The 21,194-nt window shown below is 38.6% G+C and overlaps 2 protein-coding genes across 3 annotated transcripts in view; one reads left to right on the top strand and one right to left on the bottom strand.

Annotated features, from left to right (window-relative positions):
* Positions 1-1,007: 1,007 nt before the first annotated feature.
* LOC110342156 (glutamic acid-rich protein-like) overlaps positions 1,008-21,194 on the bottom strand; it is a 28,053-nt gene continuing 7,866 nt past the window's right edge. Inside the window, exons 2-4 of one of the 2 annotated variants that reach the window (XM_021231020.1) lie at positions 4,414-4,770; positions 2,675-2,815; positions 1,008-1,328 (exon numbers count right to left, since the gene is read on the bottom strand). In XM_021231020.1, the coding sequence (XP_021086679.1) occupies positions 2,700-2,815; positions 4,414-4,756 (459 nt within the window). In that variant the 5' untranslated portion in view covers positions 4,757-4,770 and the 3' untranslated portion in view covers positions 1,008-1,328; positions 2,675-2,699. The remainder of the gene's footprint in view (positions 1,329-2,674; positions 2,816-4,413; positions 4,771-21,194) is intronic. The other variant, XM_021231019.1, reaches the window with a different exon arrangement.
* On the top strand, positions 15,017-20,281 carry Serpina7 (serpin family A member 7). Its single transcript, XM_005076706.3, is given in 7 exon segments — positions 15,017-15,023; positions 16,501-17,155; positions 17,427-17,522; positions 17,524-17,682; positions 18,433-18,446; positions 18,449-18,564; positions 19,317-20,281. Coding segments are annotated over 7 exon segments (1,251 nt in total). The 3' UTR covers positions 19,521-20,281.

Raw genomic sequence — 21,194 nt, 5'->3', positions numbered from 1 at the left:
GTGGCCAGTAATTAGAGAAACAAGAAGGATTCTTTCCTAAACCTACTAAGTGAGTGTTCCTGGATTGAATTTGATTTCAGACTTGTGGCCTTCAGAAGTGTCTGAGTATAAAATTGTCTTGTTTGAAGCTATTTGATTCTGTGGTAATACTTGATCACAGATTTATAGAGTCAAGAGTACCTTCTCCAAGTGAGTGATCCATCCTCTCTTTTCTCAGCCATTCTCCTAAATAAGGTGTTTATTATTGTCTTACACACCTCTGTGTAGTCTACACTCACAGGCATCTCTCCCATGTATCCCTTCTCTTATACTTGTATAACTGCAATTAGTATATGGTTATTTTATATATTATAACATGTATATATACGACATCATAAAATTGGTATATTTCTAGGACTAGCTATTTCCCTTACCTGTTTTCTCCATTTCCACTAAATAATCTTTAAGCTTCCACATCTTATGTCACAACTCTGAGGAATTCAAAGCTCACCCTCAATCTTGATTTCCCTGTTCACTTTGCTGAAAAGGATCTCAAGTGAATCAATTAACTAATACTCATAAAGCAGAAACTTGGCCTCCCATTGCTCTAATCTAATGTTTTTCAAGTATTAATGTGCTTTAGGATCACCTAAAAGACTTATTAAAAATGCAGGATTTTGTTTAGCTTAAACATTTCTGCCTTAGCTTGTCTGTAGTGGGCTTGTGTAAATGCATACAAGTACCTAGATACTGATTCTTCTCCTTCTGTTACTGCTGCCACTGCACAGAGACACCATCTGGCTTTCAGCAAAGCCAGTTCATTCATTAGTTTCTTTGAATAGAAGCTAGAACCCTGCCTCTCCCTTGAAATAAATTGTTTGCCACCAATGTCGTTGTAGCTGGAGGTTACTAATGGAAAAATTTAAAACACAGCTGCAAATGATTCCCTTTGATATCTGCTAAGCCAAGACAAAAGCAATATTAGTAAATTAAGTCGGCGTTATTTATGCAAAGAATTCGTTGCTTATGCTTTTCAAATCTTTTATTTTGAACTGAAAAAACATTGTGTGTTATAGAAAAATAATACAGGAAAACAATCAGACAACAGTAAAGTTGACTAAAAAGGGTGATGAACTTTGAACCACAATCAGTGTTGATAAAATCCTCATGTGTTTCAGACTTCCTGTATTTTATCTTTATGCCTTCAAGTTGTAGGAAGTAATAAGGGATAATTAGCGCTTGTAGAACATTAACATGCACCAGCTACTTTGCAAATCTAAGAAAGCAGTCAATCCAATACAAATGTACTGTTTTAACAACGTTTTTCCACAGTATCTCTCCATCATAGCCTAGATCGTTGGGAAAGAAAATGTTTATACAGAATATTATACCATACCCCTCCTACTGTAGCAACTTCATCTTTCTCCCTTTTCAACATTGAAAAATTCTATTTTGTTGTTTAGTTTGGAGAGACCATTTTGGGATTTTAATATAGTTTTCTATCAGAACAAACAAAAAAAAACCCTGCTAGCTGTAATCCCAGCATTCAACATGTGAAGAGAGAAAGTTTCTGAGTTTGATACCAGCCTAGCATATGTAACAAGTTCCAGGACAGTGTGGTCTATATTATGACACTGTAAAAAACCTAACAAACAAAAAAACCAGAACCCTGCGTTCTCTATTCATGAATCATATTTTCCTAATCCACAGATTCTATACTGGCAAAAAGGATAAATGAAATTATACAATTAGATATAAACTAACTATGAATTCCTTGGGAAAGTACCCTCCTATGACTAATTTTTTGTTAACCATTAGATGAAATGTAATAATTTCGACAAAATGAATACTCACATACTAATCACAGTGATTCTAGCTGCTACAGTTTTGTAAGCCATTACAACCTCAAACATTCCTCCCTGTTAAAATAGATTATCTCTGTTCCTAGAGGATGATGTCTAAATAATTATATGTAAATATTACTTTAGCCATTTGTTTGGGGTTCTCCAAATATCATGGGCTCAACTACCCAATATGGCAAACCTTCTGTTGATCCTTATGGCCATAGCTGAATGAATGGAAATGAAGACTATATGGGCTAGGCAGATGTCTTGGCAGTTAAGAGCACTTGCTGTATGTACAGGAGGATCTGGGTTTTTATGCTAGCACCTACCTAACAAGCTAGTCATGATCTTGAGCATACCTCTAACTCAAGTACTGAACAAAGGAGAGGCAGGATCACTAGGATTTTCTGGTGTGCCAAGCTAGTCAGAAAACCTTGAACTCTAGGGTCACAGATGCTACCTCAAAAGAAAAAGGGTAGATGAAGGGAACATACCCAACGCCCTCTTCTGATTCCTGATTGCACAAGTATGTATATTCCATGCATGAATATACCAAACTTTGCCACACACCATACTCACACACATACATACACATATACACACTCAACCACACACAAATAATTTGAACATTTAAGAACATGTTGTAGTCAGTGCTATCTAGTGTTCATTGTTAACCTTAAACTGAATTTAAGAACTAATTTTTAACAGTTTTCCTTATTTGATTTACCAAGGAAAACTTTAAACATAACACAATCACATGCATGCACACACACCCACACACACAATATACTCCCGCACAACACATAAACATAGACAGGGATGATTGAATACTACATTCTACATATACATACCTGGATTCTAGGATTTGTTTTCAGTTCAGTTTGGATTAATATCATCTTCCACCTCCTGGTTTTCATTTTCATTCTCATCTTTCCCTCTAAATGCAGCTTCTTTGGTCTCATCATGGGTACATTCATATGTATGGTCGTTTACTTCAATAAGTAAAGAAATATACAGACATTAGGACTAGAACATCTTAAAAGATTCTAGTTCTCTCTTATTTTTTTACCACATGTGGTACATTTACACAATGGAGTACTATTCAGCAGAAAAAAACAATGGAATCCTGAGATTCGCAGGCAAATGGATGACACCAGAAGAAACCATCCTGAGTGAGGTAACCCAGTCACAAAAAGAGAAACATGGCATGTACTCTCTCATATATGGATTTTAGACATAGATCTGGGGAGTGCCAGCCTACAATCCCATGGCCAGAGAGTCTGGGAAACAGAAACTTCATTTAGTGGCTGATCGAAGAAGAGGCAGACTCCCTCGGTTAAGTACTGAGCTGAACTCAAGAAAGCCAGTAACAGAGAGGGAGGACTGATATCCAAAGGGATTAAGACTGGGCTGGTTTAACCCCCAGAAACAGCTGACCTGACAAAGGTTAACTCTTGAATCCCAGGCATCAGCCTGGGAATCCAGCATGGGACTGATCAAGACCCCCTGAATGTGAGTGTCAGTGAGGAGGCCTAGGTAATCTATTGAGCCTTGGGCAGCAGATCAGTACCCATCCCGAGTATACACACGGACTTTGGACTCCCATCCAACAATGTGAGGTGCACTCTCATCCTGAACTCTTGGGGAAGGGTCTAGGCCCTGCCCTATGTGAAATGAAAGACTATGGACACCCGCATGGAGGGCCTTACCCTCCCTGGGGAAATGAGGGGATAATGGGGGGGCTGGAGGGAGGGCAGGGGAGGAGGGGAGGGAAAGGGAGAGGGACCTGGAACTGACTTGTGAAGCAACCTTGTTTCTTATCTAAATTTAAACTGAAAAATAAAAAAGATTCTAGTTCCTAATCAGCAGTAATATGTAGCAGTGTACTCTCATTATAAAACTAAGTACAAACAAACAAAAATACTAACAAATATAACTAGGTACCTTCCTTGGGGGTGAAACTACATTCACATGGTCCTCAGATTGGAACTGACGGCTAGATTGTAAGTGGTTGATAGTTTTCAATAACATTCCCCTCTCTTAGATACTCTCTCAGTCTAGACACATAGGAGAGGGTCTAGTCCCTGCTTCAAAGGATGTGACAGACTTTGAAGATCCCCCATGGAAAGTCTTACCCTCTCTAGGAGCAGAGTGGGGATTAGGTGGGGGGGTTGGGGTATCTGGTGGGGGTGGGGTAGGAGGGGGAGGGAGAGGGAGCTGGGATTGACATGTGAAACAAGCTTGTTTCTAATATAAATTTAAAAAGTAAAAATCAAAAACAAAGAGAAAAAACTATTTCCCTCTTTTTGTAGTAGATCTTCCATCTTGTTCAGGTAACTATTTCTGACTCTTGGGACAAGAACGAACAAAGCCACTTGGGTCTGGTGATATTTGTTGCCCTCCAACAAAAGAAAAATTTTCATTTAAGTTTACAAACTAATAAAGTATATTGTTTCCCCAGTACCAGTGTTTTACCAGACCCTCAGTGGTGGTTAACCACCACATAGGCTGCCTGGGCCCACGAGCAGAGTTTGGCTTTTACAATAGATATCTCAAGTAAAGTTCCAAAATCCCATTGCAGTTAACTCACCACTGCCTGTAAAATTTTCAGTATGCTTATAATTAGCTTCATCATCATCATCATCATCATCATCATCCTCTTCTACATTGTGAGTACAGTCACAGTTTTCCACCTGGGTCTCAGTCTGATTCTCCTCCTCTTCATTTGGTACATGAGACCAAATGACCTCCTCCCCTTCCAAAGATTCTTCCATTTCTGCTTCCAAAGCCACAGGGATCATCTCTTCAGGGATTAAGGACACATATTCTTCAGGCACCAAACCTTCATCATTGACAATCACATATGGATTCATGTGTCTACCAACTCCAACCCGATCTGTTGGGAATGGGCTTCGCTCTTGGAAATATAACATGTTATAGCACACACCTGTCAAAAAAATATGGTTGAACTCTAGCTATTTACCAGAGAGGGACACAGTTGGCCAAGGAGCCTTCTGGGAGTTGATGAGGACAACTGCTACTTTACCCTGAGACCTAAGATGAGCAGGAAGGATTCACATTGGTAGTTGACATGTGTGGAATCTGTAGGGGTCATAAAACAACATTCTATTTTTCTAATGGGCCTTAAGGTCATTTGCTGAGAGGTGATGATTGACATATTTTGTGTCCAATGAATGATGTAGGTCCTTAGCAAGTGAATTATCTGATACTCTTGATTCTTTAGGTTTCTGGGGTAACTTTAAATTCACTGATGGCCTGTCTAGCTGATAAATTCCTCTACCAAAAAAGTAAAGTGATATAATAAGCTGTTACTCTGAGGCATGGAACACTATGATGTTTACCTGATTTCAACCTAGGGATCACTCATATCAATAGGGACAGAGGCATTAAAGATAGTACATAAAGCAGATATTAGCAGTTATATAAACGTCTCAGACAAAAAGAGATGAAGATTGTTCAGATATTTTCATGTTAGTAAGCATATTTATTTGAAAATTATGTAAAGTTGGAATACACGAATTTAGAATAGGTTGATGAAAAGTTAAACAAAATGCAAAGCTGGAAATTGTGCAGGATGAAAGCCTTTAATTTCAGGACTTGGGGGTGGGGAGGCAGAGGTAGAAGGATCTCTGTTGAGTTTGAGGCCAGCATAGCCTACATAGCACACTGTAGGCAAGCCAGAGTTACAAGAAAGAAAGAAAGAAAGAAAGAAAGAAAGAAAGAAAGAAAGAAAGAAAGAAAGAAAGAAGAAAAAAGAAACTAATCCATCATCACAACTAACAATAAAAAATCAATGAATAAACAAACAGCAGTCGAAGATATTTAATGAATACTTCTCAAATTACACCAAACCTCCAAAGGGTGCATAGGAATAATACTTTGAAAACCAACTATGCTACTATCAATAATTCCACTTCAGTTTATTCCTTTTTCTGTCTCATTGTGAGAAATTGGCCTTCACTCTGCATTGCAGAAATGCTTGACTTCTAGTTAACAATAAACTATAATTCATATTCTATCATCACTCGATTACTATATAACTCCAGACTGCCCAACTCAAGGCATCTGGAAAATGCTGGTTTTCTGCATGTTGCTCCTATACTGATTAATGTAAAAAATCGAGTACTTCCCTAAGATCTTGGAAAAGGAGGAATTGAGACTAATTTTCTCACCCTTTCAGGTCTCTACCATCTTCATTAAAGCTATTTTCTTTTCTCAACACTTATCCCTTAGTCACTGGTCCTGGTGACATGCTTCTGAGTAGAAATTTTGTAACAGACAGTTTCTCAGTAACCAAATAAGACTCTGATTCATCAATTAGCCCCTCCTAAGCCATGACCTTGATTTAAAATATTTCTTAAAATTATAGAGACATCAGAGGTTACATCAAAGGTTTTTTTTTAAAAAAAAAGAACAATGGAGGTTATTTTTAGAAAAATATGAACACCTTAAAAAATAACAGAGTTCAGAAAAAAGACCAACAAATCTCACTCACAACTCTAAACAAATTGCAATAATTTAAATTTTGCCTCCAGTCTCACCGTAACATGAGAGCACAGTGGTCCTCACTCTTTTGGTTTAAATGTGGAAGGGAATGTAGAAAACTTTTGACTCAGCAACAAAACTGGGTCACAATCACATCACTCTGAGATGTAAATTTGGTTTTATCCTGAGCTCTCCTATGTGACTTTTGGTGTGTTGTTTGTCATTCCCAAACAGTAGTTTCGTAATTTACCAAACTAATGAATTGATTCCCTCATTGTTCCATGAGACTGCTTTGAGAATCATTTAAAGTAGCAGGCATAAAAGCACATTTAGCATTGTGGTGTGCTACACATGTATACATCAACAGGTGAAGTATCCCTTATTTATCCTAGATGCTAAAAATGTATTTTTTTAGTTCTTTTGGATTTTGATATCTTGGCAATGGGACTTAAGTCTAAAACTGAAATTTCTTTACTATTATATGCCCTTTATATGCATTTCCTGTACACAATTGTCTACAATATTTTTGTACACCTGCATTTTAACATTGATCTTTCATATAAACACAAGTATAAAATTTCTCCTGTTGTATTATATTGTTTTTTATTTTGAAGAATATCAGATTTTGGATTTTAGGTGTTTTAAACCTCTAATGCTTTTGTCTCAATCATGTAATTGTGTGAGGCCACTGATTTCCTAGGATTGCAGAGTAAAAACTCTAAATTTGTTTTGGAGGAATCCATTTTCCCATATACAATGTTTGTTAGAGAAACTAGTGTTCCTTTTCTATGCAGTCTCTGGGGAGACTATGAAAGTTCCTCTCTGGAAGAAGTGTTTTCACTAGACATTTGGCTGCACACTTCTGTAGAGAAGCAGTATAATTGCTTGAGGACTTTGACTTTTTCTAGAGAGCAATGTGAGCCCCAGCTTGTAGGACATGGAGTCAGGGAGACATGTAATGGAAGACAGGACTTGAAATTAGGATGGAAACCATCTCACAGAGACTTTCTACCTTCCTAGGCATACAGATTCAATGCTACGTTATTCAGGAAGAGAAGTGTTAGTCTTGTCATGACTTTTAAACCTGGAACAGAAATTAAAGAATTGGAAGGCAAAGGACACTTATAGCTAGAGGCATGACAACAAGATCAAACATCATTGACAACAAGATGAAACATCAGATAGAAAAGAGGATTCCAGACCTACATCATCCTTCAAAGAGTAAAGTAGGGTTTCCATTATGTTTCTGCTTTACAAAGCTTAGGAATCTCTGTTTCCAGCAATCCTAATGAAAAACATCCAAAAAAGCTATCTGGGACATTTATCTGGTCTTAGCAAACTTATATTTGTCTTAGTTAGGATTTATATGGATAGGATGAAACGCTATGACTAAAAGCAACTTGGGAGGAAACAGTTTATTTCATCTTATAGTTTTTAGTTAATCTCTGAGGAAAGTCAGAGAAGAAATTCAAGGCAGGAACCTGGAGGCAGGAACTGAAGCAGAGACAATGAAGTAGTGCTACTTACAGGCATGCTCCTCATGGCTTGCTAAGCCTCCTTTCTTATGCAACCCAGGAGCACTAGCCCAGGAGAGGTAATGCCCACAGTTATATTAATAACTCATTAACCAATGAAATGCCCTACAGAGGCTAATCCGATAGAGGCATTTTTTTCAGTCAAGAGTTCCTTTTCCTACATATGCCTAGATTTGTGTCAAGTTGACAAAAACCAACCAGCACAGCATTGTACAAACTTTGCACAGAGCAACCTTAGTTGTTAGTGCATTCATAATTAACTTGTGAGGAATGGGAAGGACAATAAATATCCCTCCACCTCTCAGGATGCTGTTTTGCCATGTGTAACACAAAACATGTGAAGCCTTTTTATGAAATAAGATACCAAGTCCCTGATTTGGTCTGAGTGCTTGTGTTCCTCTCAGATATAAAGTTTAAATCTTACACCCTGGAACTTCAAGTAAAATGATTAATGTACAACTGTGAAGACCTGACTTTGAGTCATAGAAGCAATGTAAAAAACTGGGTAATGGGTGTGTGTGTTTGTAATCCCAGTGCAGCGGTCATGGGGGCAAGAACAGATGGATTCCCTCAGGACTCAGTAGCCAGTCAGGATGCACTAATCAATGAGATCTAGGCCTATTGGAGACCTTGTCTCCAAAAAACAAGGTGGATAGAAGGAGCCTGAGGAACTACACCCAAGAATGTCTTCTTGTCTTAAAAAGATATGTGAGAAAGGGGAACACTCCTACACTAATGATGGGAATGCAAACTCGTAAGTCACTTTGGAAATCAGTATGGTGGTTCCTCAGGAAATGGGAATCAGGCTACCACAAGGCCCAGCAATTCCATTCTTAGGCATATACCCAAAAGATGTTCATTCATACAACAAGGACATCTGTTCAACCATGTTCTTAGCAGCATTATTTGTAATACCCAGAACCTGGAAGCAACCTAGATGCCCCTCAATTAAAGAGTGATAGAGAAAATGTGGTGCATTTACACAATGGAGTACTACTCAGTGGAAAAAAAACAATGAAATCTTGAAATTTGCTGGAAAAATGATGGTACTAGAAGAAACAATCCTGAGTGAGGTTACCCAGTCACAAAAAGACAAACATGGTATGTACTCACTCATATATGGATTTTAGACAGCGTAAAGGATTACCAGCTGATGGGAGATATCATTCTAAAATCTGTCTCTTATTAGTTGTTGAATAAAGCACTGTTGGCCAATAGGGAAGCAAGATAGATGGGATTAGGAGACCAGGAGAACTCTGGGAAGGAGAAACACAGGGAGTTATCATGTAGCTGCCACAGGGGTAAGAAGTCCAGACCCTTTTCTCTGGTAAGAGAAATACTTAGATTAACAATTATGGAGTAAATACTTAAGTCAGAGCTAGCCAGTAAGAAACAAGCAAGGCCAACAGCTTCATAATTAATACGGCATCTTGTGTGTTATTTGGGGACTACAACATGGCAGAGCCCCGGCGACTGGTGGGGAAAAACCAAAGTGGCTAGCAAGGAAAAGGCTTCACTCAACAACCAGCCTACAATCCACACCACCAGAAAAGTTAGGAAATAAGGAGGACCCTAAGAGAGACATACATGGTCCCCTAGAGAAGGGTAAAGGGACAAGATCTCCTGAGCAAATTGGGAGCATGGGGGAAGGAGAGAGGGAGTTAGGAGAAAGAAAAGGGGAGAAGAGGAGGGGAAGGGAGGACATGATAGAGCAAGAAGACTGAGTCAGGGGAAGAATAGAGGAGAGCAAGAAAAGAGATACCATAATAGAGGGAGCCATTATAGGTTTAAAGAGAAATCTGACATTAGGGAAATGCCCAGAGATCTATAAGGTTTACCCCCAACTAACAATCTAAGCAATAGTGGAGAGGCTACCTTAAATGCCCCTCTCTGATAATGAGATTGATGACTCCTTTATATGCCATCCTAGAGCCTTCATCTAGTAGTTGATGGAAGCAGAAGCACACAGATACAGCTAAACACTGAGCTGAACTCTGGAATCCAGTTGCAGAGACGGAGGAGTGATGAGCAAAGTGGTCAAGACCAGGCTGGAGAAACCTACAGAAACAGCTGACCTGAACAAAGGGGTTGTTCATGGACCCCAGACTGATAGCTGGAAAACCAGCACAGGACTGTCCCAGACCCCCTGAACGTGAGTGTCAGTTAGGAGGTCTGGTTAATCTATGGGGCCTCTGGTAGTGCGTAGGTATTTATCATTATAACACAAATGGACTTTGGGAGCCCACTCCACATAAAGAGATATTCTCTCAGCCTAGACACATGGAGGAGGGTCTAGGAACTTCTCCAAATGATATGACAGACTTTGAAGATGCCCCATGGAAGGCCTTACCTTCCCTGGGGAGCAGAAAAGGGATTGGATAGGTGGTCAGTGGGGAGCAGGGGACAAGGAGAGGGAGAGGGAACTGGGATTGACATATAAAACAAGCTCATTTCTAATTTAAATAAAAAATAAAAATAAAGCTTACATCTGTAAATGTTGAACAAATAAATGAAAACAGACACATGCACTGTCACATGAACACATACATGTACACACAAACACACAAATTACTTTTTATATTATACAAAAGTAACCCTACTACTTGAGATGATCGTATTAAGTATTAAGAGATGGCTCTGCAAGGATGGGATGAAGTTTTGCTTGCATAGCTCTAATGAATAGAAACAGTCCCCTCCCAAAGGATGCCTTGAGGTATTCCTTTATCACTTCTGCTATGAGGGTTTTAGATGTCAACTTTAAAACATATAGTATCATCTGGAAAAGGCTGTAGGCATGTCTGTGGAGGATCATCTCAATTGATTTAGGTGATGTCATAAAACCCAGTCCACTATGAGTAGCACCATTCCGAGTTTGTGTCCCACACTGTATAAGAGTGAAAAAGGAAAGCTGAGTAATAAGATTATGTGTATTCATTCTTGAGAATCTTTACTGTGGGTATGACTAGATTCTTCAGGCTCCTTCCTTGATGTCCCAGTAGTGATGGACTGTCACTTGGAATTGTAAACTTAGCAAACCCTTTTCCCCTTAAAAATGGATTTTGTCAGGATCTTTTTTATCATATTAGCAAGAAACAAAGTGAGGATGGATATTGAATCTTTCAACACTGGGAACTTGACTTTCTCAGCCTTTAGGATGCTAAGAAATGCATTTCTCTTGTTTAAAAACAACTCAGTTTATGGTAAACTGCTGTGGAATCCTGGATGAACCAAGGTAACCCTTTCATTTATCTATGGATAATATTCATTCCTGCTTTGTGTATTGGTTGTCATGCTGAGAAATGAAGTACAATTAACACATTTTATGTAAATATGAGTGGATATAAGAATAAAAGTAGAAAATGTAATATTTGTACTAGCAACCTAACTTTCTTTTTCTGTTTCTACTCATTCTACATTTCCTTATCCGCCTTATCTGGTTGTATGATTGTATAACCCAACATCCATTTATTCTCTACATCTAAATAGTAAATGAGATCTCATTATTTCTCTTAGACTGACTATTTGGGAGATCAAATGTCGAGTAAAACCAGGGGGGAATGTTTATATTTGAGAGTAACTGAAGAAATATTAAACATTTATAAAAGAAAACTTGGAAGATAGTGTGTGGCAATAAATTATGACATTTATCAAAAATAACATGCATAATGTTAGATCTAAGTGAATTAATTGATATACTAACACTTTTTTTAGAGGTTGTTATTTGGCATTTATAACATTTATTTATTTCCTTGATTGATTAATTGTAGTTAAATTACCTTAGCATGCTAGAACAGATTTTGACATAACATTAAATAGCATAAAGCATAACTAATGCGCCTTAGTAGCTTGCTCTGTATAAAAGCACACAATTTAAATACACAATTCATTAGGAATTTTTGCAGCTACAGTGATTTAGAAAGATTTAAATATTGAAACTACCCCATCTCCTGTGTTGCAGGGGGCAGGAGTTTTTTTTTAATAAAAAATTTATTTTATTTTATCTTCCAGTTTAAATTTAGATAAGAAACGAGATTGCTTCACAAGTCAGTTCCAGGTCCCTCTCCCATTCCCTCCCCTCCTCCCGTGCCCTCCCCCCAAACCCCCCCCATTATCCCCTCATTCCCCCAGGGAGGGTGAGGCCCTCCATGGGGGTGTCCATAGTCTGTCATTTCATATAGGGCAGGGCCTAGACCCTTCCCCAAGAGTTCAGGGTGAGAGTGCACCTCACATTGTTCTATGGGAGTCCAAAGTCCATGTGTATACTTGGGGTGGTATACTAACACTTTTAAGAGGATTCCTATTCACTTTGCTTAAGGACCAAGTTCCTGACTTGCCTTTAAGACTTAGATAACAGGAAGACAGCCACTTTGCTAATTTCACCATTCCATATCCATTATCGTCTCTACATCTACATCGACATGCTATAGAGACTGGCTTAACACAGTCCTAAAATTTTGCTAAATTTACCTTTATAAAAGGAGTCAATTTCATCTTCAAGAAAATGTGTTTGCTGAAAGCTGAACAGCAGTGTGGGTTGAGTGAGATAAGAAACTGATTTTTGCTAATGACATGGAGAAAAATTAGGAGTTTCTGGATTCCCAGTGTCAGCTTCTGGCCAGTACTTTTCTATGGTTTGGGGATGATTTCAATGTGTCTACTAAGAGTTGTGTGTGTTAGAGACCTGATATTCCTCATGCCAGTATAAAAGTACTGGAAACATTGTGAAATGGAGCTTAGAGTTAGACCATTGTCCATTGTTCTCAGGAGGGACTAAGTTGGTGCTTGGGGTCTCCTTGAATTAGTTATTTTTTAGTTTGTTGTTTATGTTTCCTGTTGTTGTTTGAGACTGAATCTGATTAGGCTTAGAATTCATAATTTAATTTTTCTGCCTCTGTTTTCCGTGTGTGTGTGTGTGTGTGTGTGTGTGTGTGTGTGTGTGTGTGTGTGTCCCACCTGGTTCCCTTAAGTTTGTTTCCTGAACTTGTGACATTGTCCAAATATGCCACCAGTGGACACAGGCTTAGAAACTTTCTTTATTTTTCTTTCTTTTCTTTTTTAATTTTTTTGTTTCTTGTGAAAGGATTTGCTGGAGCTTATAGAATCTGAGAAAACGACAATGCTATTATCAGGGTTGAGTTTGAACTAAATAGGTAGCCAAGAGACCGACGCTTGACATGACCTTTCTGTGTGACACGTGCCAGTGACCATCCTGTTTGTGAGATGTGTCCTTTCATGTTGAGTTTGGGCAGTGATGCCATGAGATCACAACAGCCACTTTGATGGAATATGAGTATTCTGCATTCACCTTTGAAATCCCAGTGCTGAATATACTGTTTTGTATACAATAGCACTTTACTATATTTGATTGGAAAGAAATAGTGGCACAGTATAGTCACCCTCACTGTACTTACCACCTGTTCAAAAATCCCCCAGTGTCTTTCTAACGGGTTTCAGTTAAAGTATGTCCAATTTATTTTTGGATTTCAAGTCCTTCCATAGACTATATGTAGGATTAACTTGAACTAGCCCCAGTTACTTTCACTACTCCCTCGATTAACATGTTGTTCCTTTTTCCCCCAACATAATATTTTTATTGATTATTTGGGAATTTAACAACATGCTCCCCATTTTACTCACTTGCCATTCCTCCCAGGTCTGCTCTCTTACCCTTGTGATACCCCACCAAGAAAGAAAGAAAAAGACAAGTTCAATTTGTGTTGCCCATATAGTCAAACACCCAGTGGCTAGCCCCTTAAGGAAAACTGAGTATTTCCCCACCCTGACCCTTGCCAGAAGCCATCATTATCACAATTTTTAAGAGTTCTCTTCAATGGCTTCCTGTCTAGGCTGTTACTTTTGGGGGGTGGAGTGGGGTAGGGGTTTTCCTAGAAGCATTATGTGTCTTTCTTAAATGTGTGTCTGCAGCCATAAATACCACTGCAAAAGAAGATTCCTTGCCCTTTACAGTCAGCAGGAGCACAGATCACTGATTTCTATGTGGTTTTGGGCCACAGCACAGACCATGAACATTTACATGGCCTCCAGCATCCACATGGGCCACTTGGACCTCAGCATGGTCTCCAGTGTCAGTATAGACCACAGACACCAACACAGCCCTCTGCCGCAGCACAGGCCATGAACACCATCATAGCCCTTGGCATCAGCACAGGCCACAGACATCAATATGGCCTCCCAGGAAACACGGGTCATGGACACCAATGTGATCTCCAGTGGCTGCCTAGGCCATGGACATCAACATGGATTTACCGAAAGTTATGTGGATGTCCGTGATCTATGCTGCTGACTGAATACATTGATCCTTAATATAGTTCTTAAAGTAGTTGTTTGGAGAGTCAGGTACTTTGTGTCATCTCATGTACTTGATCAAATAGGAGGAGCTGTTACCATTACTACTACTAAACTACCTAGAAACTGACAGAGTTGAACTGGAGTTTCTTGATGAAATCTAATGGAGACAGAGTTTCTTTGTGTAACAGCTCAGGTTGTCCTGGAACTTGCTTTGTAGACCAGGCTAGCCTCAAAATATGGAGATCTACCTGCCTCTGCCTCCCAAGTTCTGGGATTACAGATGTGCACCAACACCACCCAGTTTCTACTGCTTCTTTGTATATAGCACATTAGGTAGAAAATGTTTGTTTTTCTTCCATATTCTTGGTCCCTTCTGTACCATATTCTGGAGTCCATGGGAGTGGACAGTATAGTGAACTTTACTGATCAGAAGACATGAATAGTTTCCCTTTGACCATTATAAAAATCTAGGATTTGACAGCATTTTCTTCACCTATGCATACTATAGCACTAATTAGAAAGATTCACCAAGTCTCTGTATATAACATTTTCTCAAAAGTCATCCTGTTCTGGCACTATTTGGCATTGGGAGTAGGAACTGTTTTAAATGAGGGAATGTATGCAGAAGCCAAAGTATTATCTAAAATTTTATCCACAGTACAAACCTTATTTTTTAAACTTTTTTCCACTTGGCTTGGTTTTGTGCATCAACTTTGGAAATGTTATCACAGCGTTCCTGTCACAGTTAATTTGTAACTAAGAATGCTCTAGTTTTGCAATAGAGGGCATGTTATAAAGATGGAAAGGCGTTGCTATCTGAGAGATGCAAGTGGCTTCTTGGGCATGTGCTGTAAGTATTTTTTCCCTTAGCAACATTGAACTTTTCTAAGTCAGAGTTCCAAAAAACTGAATTTGAATCAGGAGGCAAGGTCTAAGAGTGGTCCTCCTGTAACTGAGCTTCTAGCCATCCTTGATGACTTTAACAGTAAGTGTACTCTGGTGATAATGTGGAAATTTGATCTAAAAGTGGATGAAGGAAGGCTAAAGGAGATAAGAGTCCCTTTGTCATGCTAGAAGCTGATAAAGTCATTAAAGCCTTAAACTTAGGCAATGGCAATTGGAAATGGAGAGAAAAGAAAAGTTTTGATAAGTATTCAGTCAATATTCATTGGTCATCATTAGCATTAGAAGTGGAGAATAAAAATGAAGCAAGTTCTTTTGATATGGGTCTATCTATAACCAGGGGTGCAATATATTGGAATATGGAACGAAAATGAAGAAGTGGGTTTGGGGAGTTGAGATAGAATGCATTTACATTTGGAAAATGGGTTCTCCCAGTGGAGGCTGAAGTATGAACGTGCAAACAGTGTATATATGTTTAGTAGCAGCTGAATAGATGGGTAAAAATTCAGTAAGACAGTATGGAATAGAAGGACATTTATAATATAGCAGTTTAGTACTTTAAGTGAGACCATTCATGAAGAAAATGAAAGGCTTAGGAAAGGGTCCTATACTGATTCCTTGAATCCCTTTTTTCTAACCACTGGTGTATGACTCTACATCATTCTCCCGGTTTCTTTGTACTTTTTCACACTTAGAAACTATAGGACTTCCTCTTTAATTGTTACAAAATGACATGCATATTTATAAGAATAAGATGGTTAAGATTTGTTAAAAGTGAGAAGTTACTCTGCAGGTGGCACTGAAAGAAAGAAGTCTCTAAAACAAGAATGTTATACTTTCATTTTCTTATCCTTTGGAAATACTCTTGTAGATTCCATATATTTCATAGATGCATGAATTTGGGTTGTTATGTTGTACATGGCTCGATAAACCATAACCCTTCTATTATAACTAATCCTTGTCATATCACAAATTTTATCTTAAAACATCAATTTAATATACACACATGCACACAAACCAAAATTCTAATGTACATGTAGAATATACAGAGGCAATGTTTGCTCTTTCTAATGAATCTTCATACCCATAAAACTGCCCTTCATTCCAATGACACATGATGCAATTTCCATGAGTTTAAATTAGTATTAGCATTTTCACATTCTATTACCATATGTTAATGTATTCATGGCATTGTATTTCTGTTGCCTAGGCAAACCATTTATCCTACTCTCTTTCCCTAGTAGACATGTCACTGGTCTTTAGAGAAGAGAGAGACTACCACACCTTATTCCTCCTTGAACACACCTTCAAATACTTTCTTTAGTTTTGTAAACCAAGGTGGGTGACTTTTATGTTTTTCAGGATCAGAAAATGTTTCATCTATCTAAGCTCCCCCAATGGTTATCTCACTTCATGTTTTGTAGATCATCTTCATTCCAGAATGTCAGTGTTCCTCTATCTATTTCTCTTGGTATTTGGGCTTCACGATACAATCCATTGTGTACAATATAACAGCTCTGAAGGCAAAGTAACATCCTGCTCTTTGCGCCAACAAAATGCCACTCTCTGTAAGATGTCGTCTATCAATGCTGACTTTGCATTCAGTCTATATAATAGGTTCTCTGTGGAGAACCCAGGTTGGAATGTCTTCTTCTCCCCTGTGAGCATATCTGCTGCTTTATCGATGCTTTCTTTTGGACCTGGCTCTATCACCCAAACTCAGATTCTGGAGGTCTTGGGGTTTAACCTCACAGATACTCCAACGACAGAATTACATCAGGGCTTCCAGCATTTGATCTGTTTATTGAACTTCCCAAAGAATGAACTAGAATTGCAGATGGGAAATGCAGTTTTCATTGGGCAGCATCTGAAACCACGGGCAAAGTTTTTGGATAATGTCAAGAGCCTCTATGAAGCTGAAGTCTTTCCTACGGACTTCTCCAATGTTTCTGCAGCCCAGCAGGAGATCAACAGTTATGTGGAGAAGCAAACCAAAGGGAAAATTATAGGCTTAATTAAAGACCTTAGACTGAACATTATGATGATTCTGGTGAACTATATTCATTTCAAAGGCAAGGTGTTAAGACATCAATTTCCAGTCTAGTGTTAAGATAGAGAATTGGGGGGAGGAATTATGGTCTTTTATCACTGGCATTAGTAGGTGTCCCTCATACCACAGTGATTTTTCACTACTGTCTATATCTGTGCATGGTGTTAGATCATTCCAGGATGACACATAGCTCCAGGAAATTTCTATGGAAATAACACTTTCAAAGATGCATTTGACAATATTATGAATGTTCTGATCATATCAGGCTAAATAATTACAGTTTCTAAAATATTTAATGAGGTGGGGAAAGCCTGTATTTAGCAAGTCAACTGAATTTGTATCTAAGAATAATGTGGTCCCTACTTCCTGTGCACATTTAGATATATTGCACAAATACCTTTTATTATGTGTTAAGTACTTACCATGTACTAAAGTTATGCTATAGTGAGAATGCCCTGGCACATTTTGTCCTTCCAAAGGAGGGACACCTGGAGTGGGTGAAGGAAGCCATGTCATCTAAGACACTGAAGAAATGGAACTACTTACTACAGAAAGGGTAAAAAATTTAGAGGGTATGAGGAACTATGGGTGGGCCTAACAATGGAGGTGAGGCTGAGTTCAGAAGAAACCTAGAGGTAAGAAAATTATCCAGAAGCACTTGGCAGGGGTATGATGATATTTAGAGTATGTCCAGTACTGTGTGCCTGGCACTTTTCTGGATACTTTCCACAGTGTTTCATCTAAGCATATTGAGAAAATGCCAAAGGAGACATTGTCTTGAACATTTGTCAAATTAGTAATTCCCAAAAAGCTCCCCAGAGTGATGATGCTAGGATGCTGATACCTTTTGGGGGACCAAATTGAGCTTTGGGATGGATAAGATTTTATGTTGACATGGAGTTTGCAGTCATTCTTAGCTAAAACTGCAAGACAGAAAACTGTGAAATTTCCTGTGCCTTACACTTTGATCTTCATTCCATTAGACCCCTACCCTTGCTCAATACCACAGAGATACATGTATCTGATAATAAGGGGCTGCGGCACTGTGTGATGCCACCCAACATTTTCTGTGTCAGAGATCATTTCTACAGCAATGCCTTCTGTTATTCTGGTGCCATGTTAATGGCTGTCAATGTTCAGAGGAGTAGCAGTGTTGAATGAGAGAGAGAGAGAGAGAGAGAGAGAGAGAGAGAGAGAGAGAGAGAGAGAGGGAGGGAGGGAGGGAGGGAGGGAGGGAGGGAGGGAGGGAGATCTTAGTGTGATTAGTATGGTGACTATAATGTCTTCCATTCAGTATCCCATACAGATGGGTTGAGTTGTTTTTTCTGCCACATACGACCTTGGAAGCACACTTCAGAAGATGGGCATGAGGGATGCCTTTGTTGAAAGTGCTGACTTTTCTGGAATGACAGAAGAAAATGGTCCACAACTATCTTATGTAAGCTGATGGATTAGTATTTTACAGTATGAGCTGGAAAGGACATTGAGAGTCAATTAATTCACCCATCTCATTTAGTCAATGAGAAATATCATGTCTATAGTAGCAGTGTGATTCTGTTAGGTGAGTATCATATGAAAGTCATTCTTGTTACTCAAAATAAATCATTTTAGAAGTTATTTCTGGAGCTGCAGCAATGGCTTTGCAGGTAAGAGAACTGTTTCCTCTTCCAGAAGACTCAGGTTTCCATCATCAATGTAACATGGCAGCTCCCAACCGTCTGTGACTTTGGTCCCATGAAATTTGACACCATATTTTGGTCTCTGCAGGTACAATGCAAGCATGTGGTGCAAAAGCATACATGCAGGCCAAACACCCAAATACATACATACACACATAAATAAATAAACAAATAAATAAAATTTTCATCCCCAACCCTCATGTACTAAGATGACTCTAATACAATGGAAATCTTAATGATCAGAAGTGACTCTTGTGAGATACTGTACTAGAGGAGATGAGAAAGGCACCAAAGAGATAGCTTTTAGAGATGGAAGGTGATGGAGTATGGGATGATACCCAAACAAGTAGTCCTAAAATCACATATATTCACTAACTACATTTATCAAAGTACTATTCACATTCAAGTACCATCAACACAATACACTGTATTTCTTTATGTACATCTAACACACCCAAAGGCTTTTGCCACTTTTTTCAGGGGATGTTCAGTGTGTGTTCTTCTCTCATAGGCTTTTCACAAGGCTGTGCTGCACATTGGAGAAGAGGGAACCAAAGAAGGAGCTGCTCCTGAAGCTGTGTCTCTGCATCAGCCAAAAGTAGCTCCTCTTCACCCTATTATCTGATTTGATAGACCATTCTTACTGATGATTTTGGAGAAAAGGACCAGAAGCATTCTCTTTTTAGGGGAAGTTGTTAACCCAGCGAAAGAGTAATTGGGGAAGAGGCCATTGAGTATGTGCGTATTATAATGGGAAATAAACATTTAACATAGCTTGATGTACTTTCTGTGGGCTTGGACTTTATATCTTTTGTGCAAGGGATAATAGAGGACCTTCTCAGGACTACATTGACTGTGGAAGAGGCTAATGCTTTGACCACACATGCAGATAGTCAATGAGTTATTGTTACCTAAGACTAGAGGAATGATCAATGTTAGTAAGTCACTATAAAGCTACTCATCAATTAGCTAAGTCTAGAAAATTTGACTGGGATTACAAATGCCTTTGGACAATAGCTGCAGTATAAGTCAAGTCTTCTCATTATAGTATTTCAATAGTATGATCAATGAACATGCAAATGGTGTGGCTTGTATATAAGCTTCACATTAACATCTGCTCTTTTTACACATTCAAAATGAGTCTGATTATAGCTACTGCTAGCTTTAATAAAGCTTCTTTCACTATACTATCAAGCCATAGATTGGGTGCTTTCATCTAGAAATGTAACTTTTGTTACCAAATGTGCATTCAACAACAGAATAGAGAGAAATTAGTTTCCTCACACAAGTCACATCCTCACTAGCAGATATCATTTGTTCTAATTCATAAGGTATCGATGGAGAGATAACTCATTTGCATTGTATATCTGTCCCACTTGGTCTCATGGAAATTTCCTGGTTAACCTGTCTTTTGTCTGTATTCCTCAATAAAATAGGATATTTGTGTCCCCAGAACCCACTGCCTATGTCTGCTATTCTATCTTCACCAATCAAAGTAGATTTATTCTTCACTTCCTGTATTCAAACACCAATACTAGAATTTGGAATACAGATATAACAGTGAGATTTAATTATGTAGTAGCAAAATTCTATCTCCAGTCTTTCACTAATAGGAAAAGAGCAACAAATGTATTAATACTGTGTATATTTGCTTCCATATTAAAATAAATAAATATGCTTAGCTATATGTTTTTAGTTTTTATTCTTTTCTTATTAGATACATTTGTAGTGGGCTTGAATATCTTTTCTATCTATAATATTTATTGTTTTCATTCATGCATCTGTACTAGCCTTTTCTTGGGGTTCTGACAGAATATGCCCTCAGCTGCAGCCACTAAGAGTACCACCTGTGCACATTCACTACTTCCACTTTTGAAGGGGGCCCTGCCTACCTCCTATTCTCCTATGTTTTTCTTCCCCCCTTTCCTCTCTCCTGCTGCTCTTGTTCCTAGAGGCCAGTCTCCCCTATCCCCTTTTCCCTTTTTTTGTGATCCCTTTCCCTAATAAAGACACCCATGCACTTGAACTCTGTCACATGGCAGTTTTTTCTCTCGAACTGTCTTTTAAAAATTACAACACTTACTTTGGCCTTTGTGGATAAGGAATTGGAAACCCAGAGAAGGGTGATGACTTATGGTACAGAAAAAGTTCATCCTTAGCACAATGCTTCATTTCACTGTAATTAGTTTACAATATTGGTTCTGTTGTGTACACTATTTTGTGATTTTGGCAAAGTACATAATCTCTACAACTTCTTTTCCTCATGTGAAAATGGAAATGGTAATAATATCCATGCTGTTATGACCTCACCAAATCCTAGGAAATTCAGTGAAAATGCAAGACAACCCCCCCAAAGAACAACATAGGCTATTGCCATTGTCCATGGTTG

Source organism: Mesocricetus auratus, unplaced genomic scaffold, assembly GCF_017639785.1.
Source record: "Mesocricetus auratus isolate SY011 unplaced genomic scaffold, BCM_Maur_2.0 Super-Scaffold_100003, whole genome shotgun sequence".
Classification (NCBI taxonomy): domain Eukaryota; kingdom Metazoa; phylum Chordata; class Mammalia; order Rodentia; family Cricetidae; genus Mesocricetus; species Mesocricetus auratus.
Note: the sequence above shows the minus strand (reverse complement) of the source record. Positions and strands in the feature narration are given on the sequence as shown.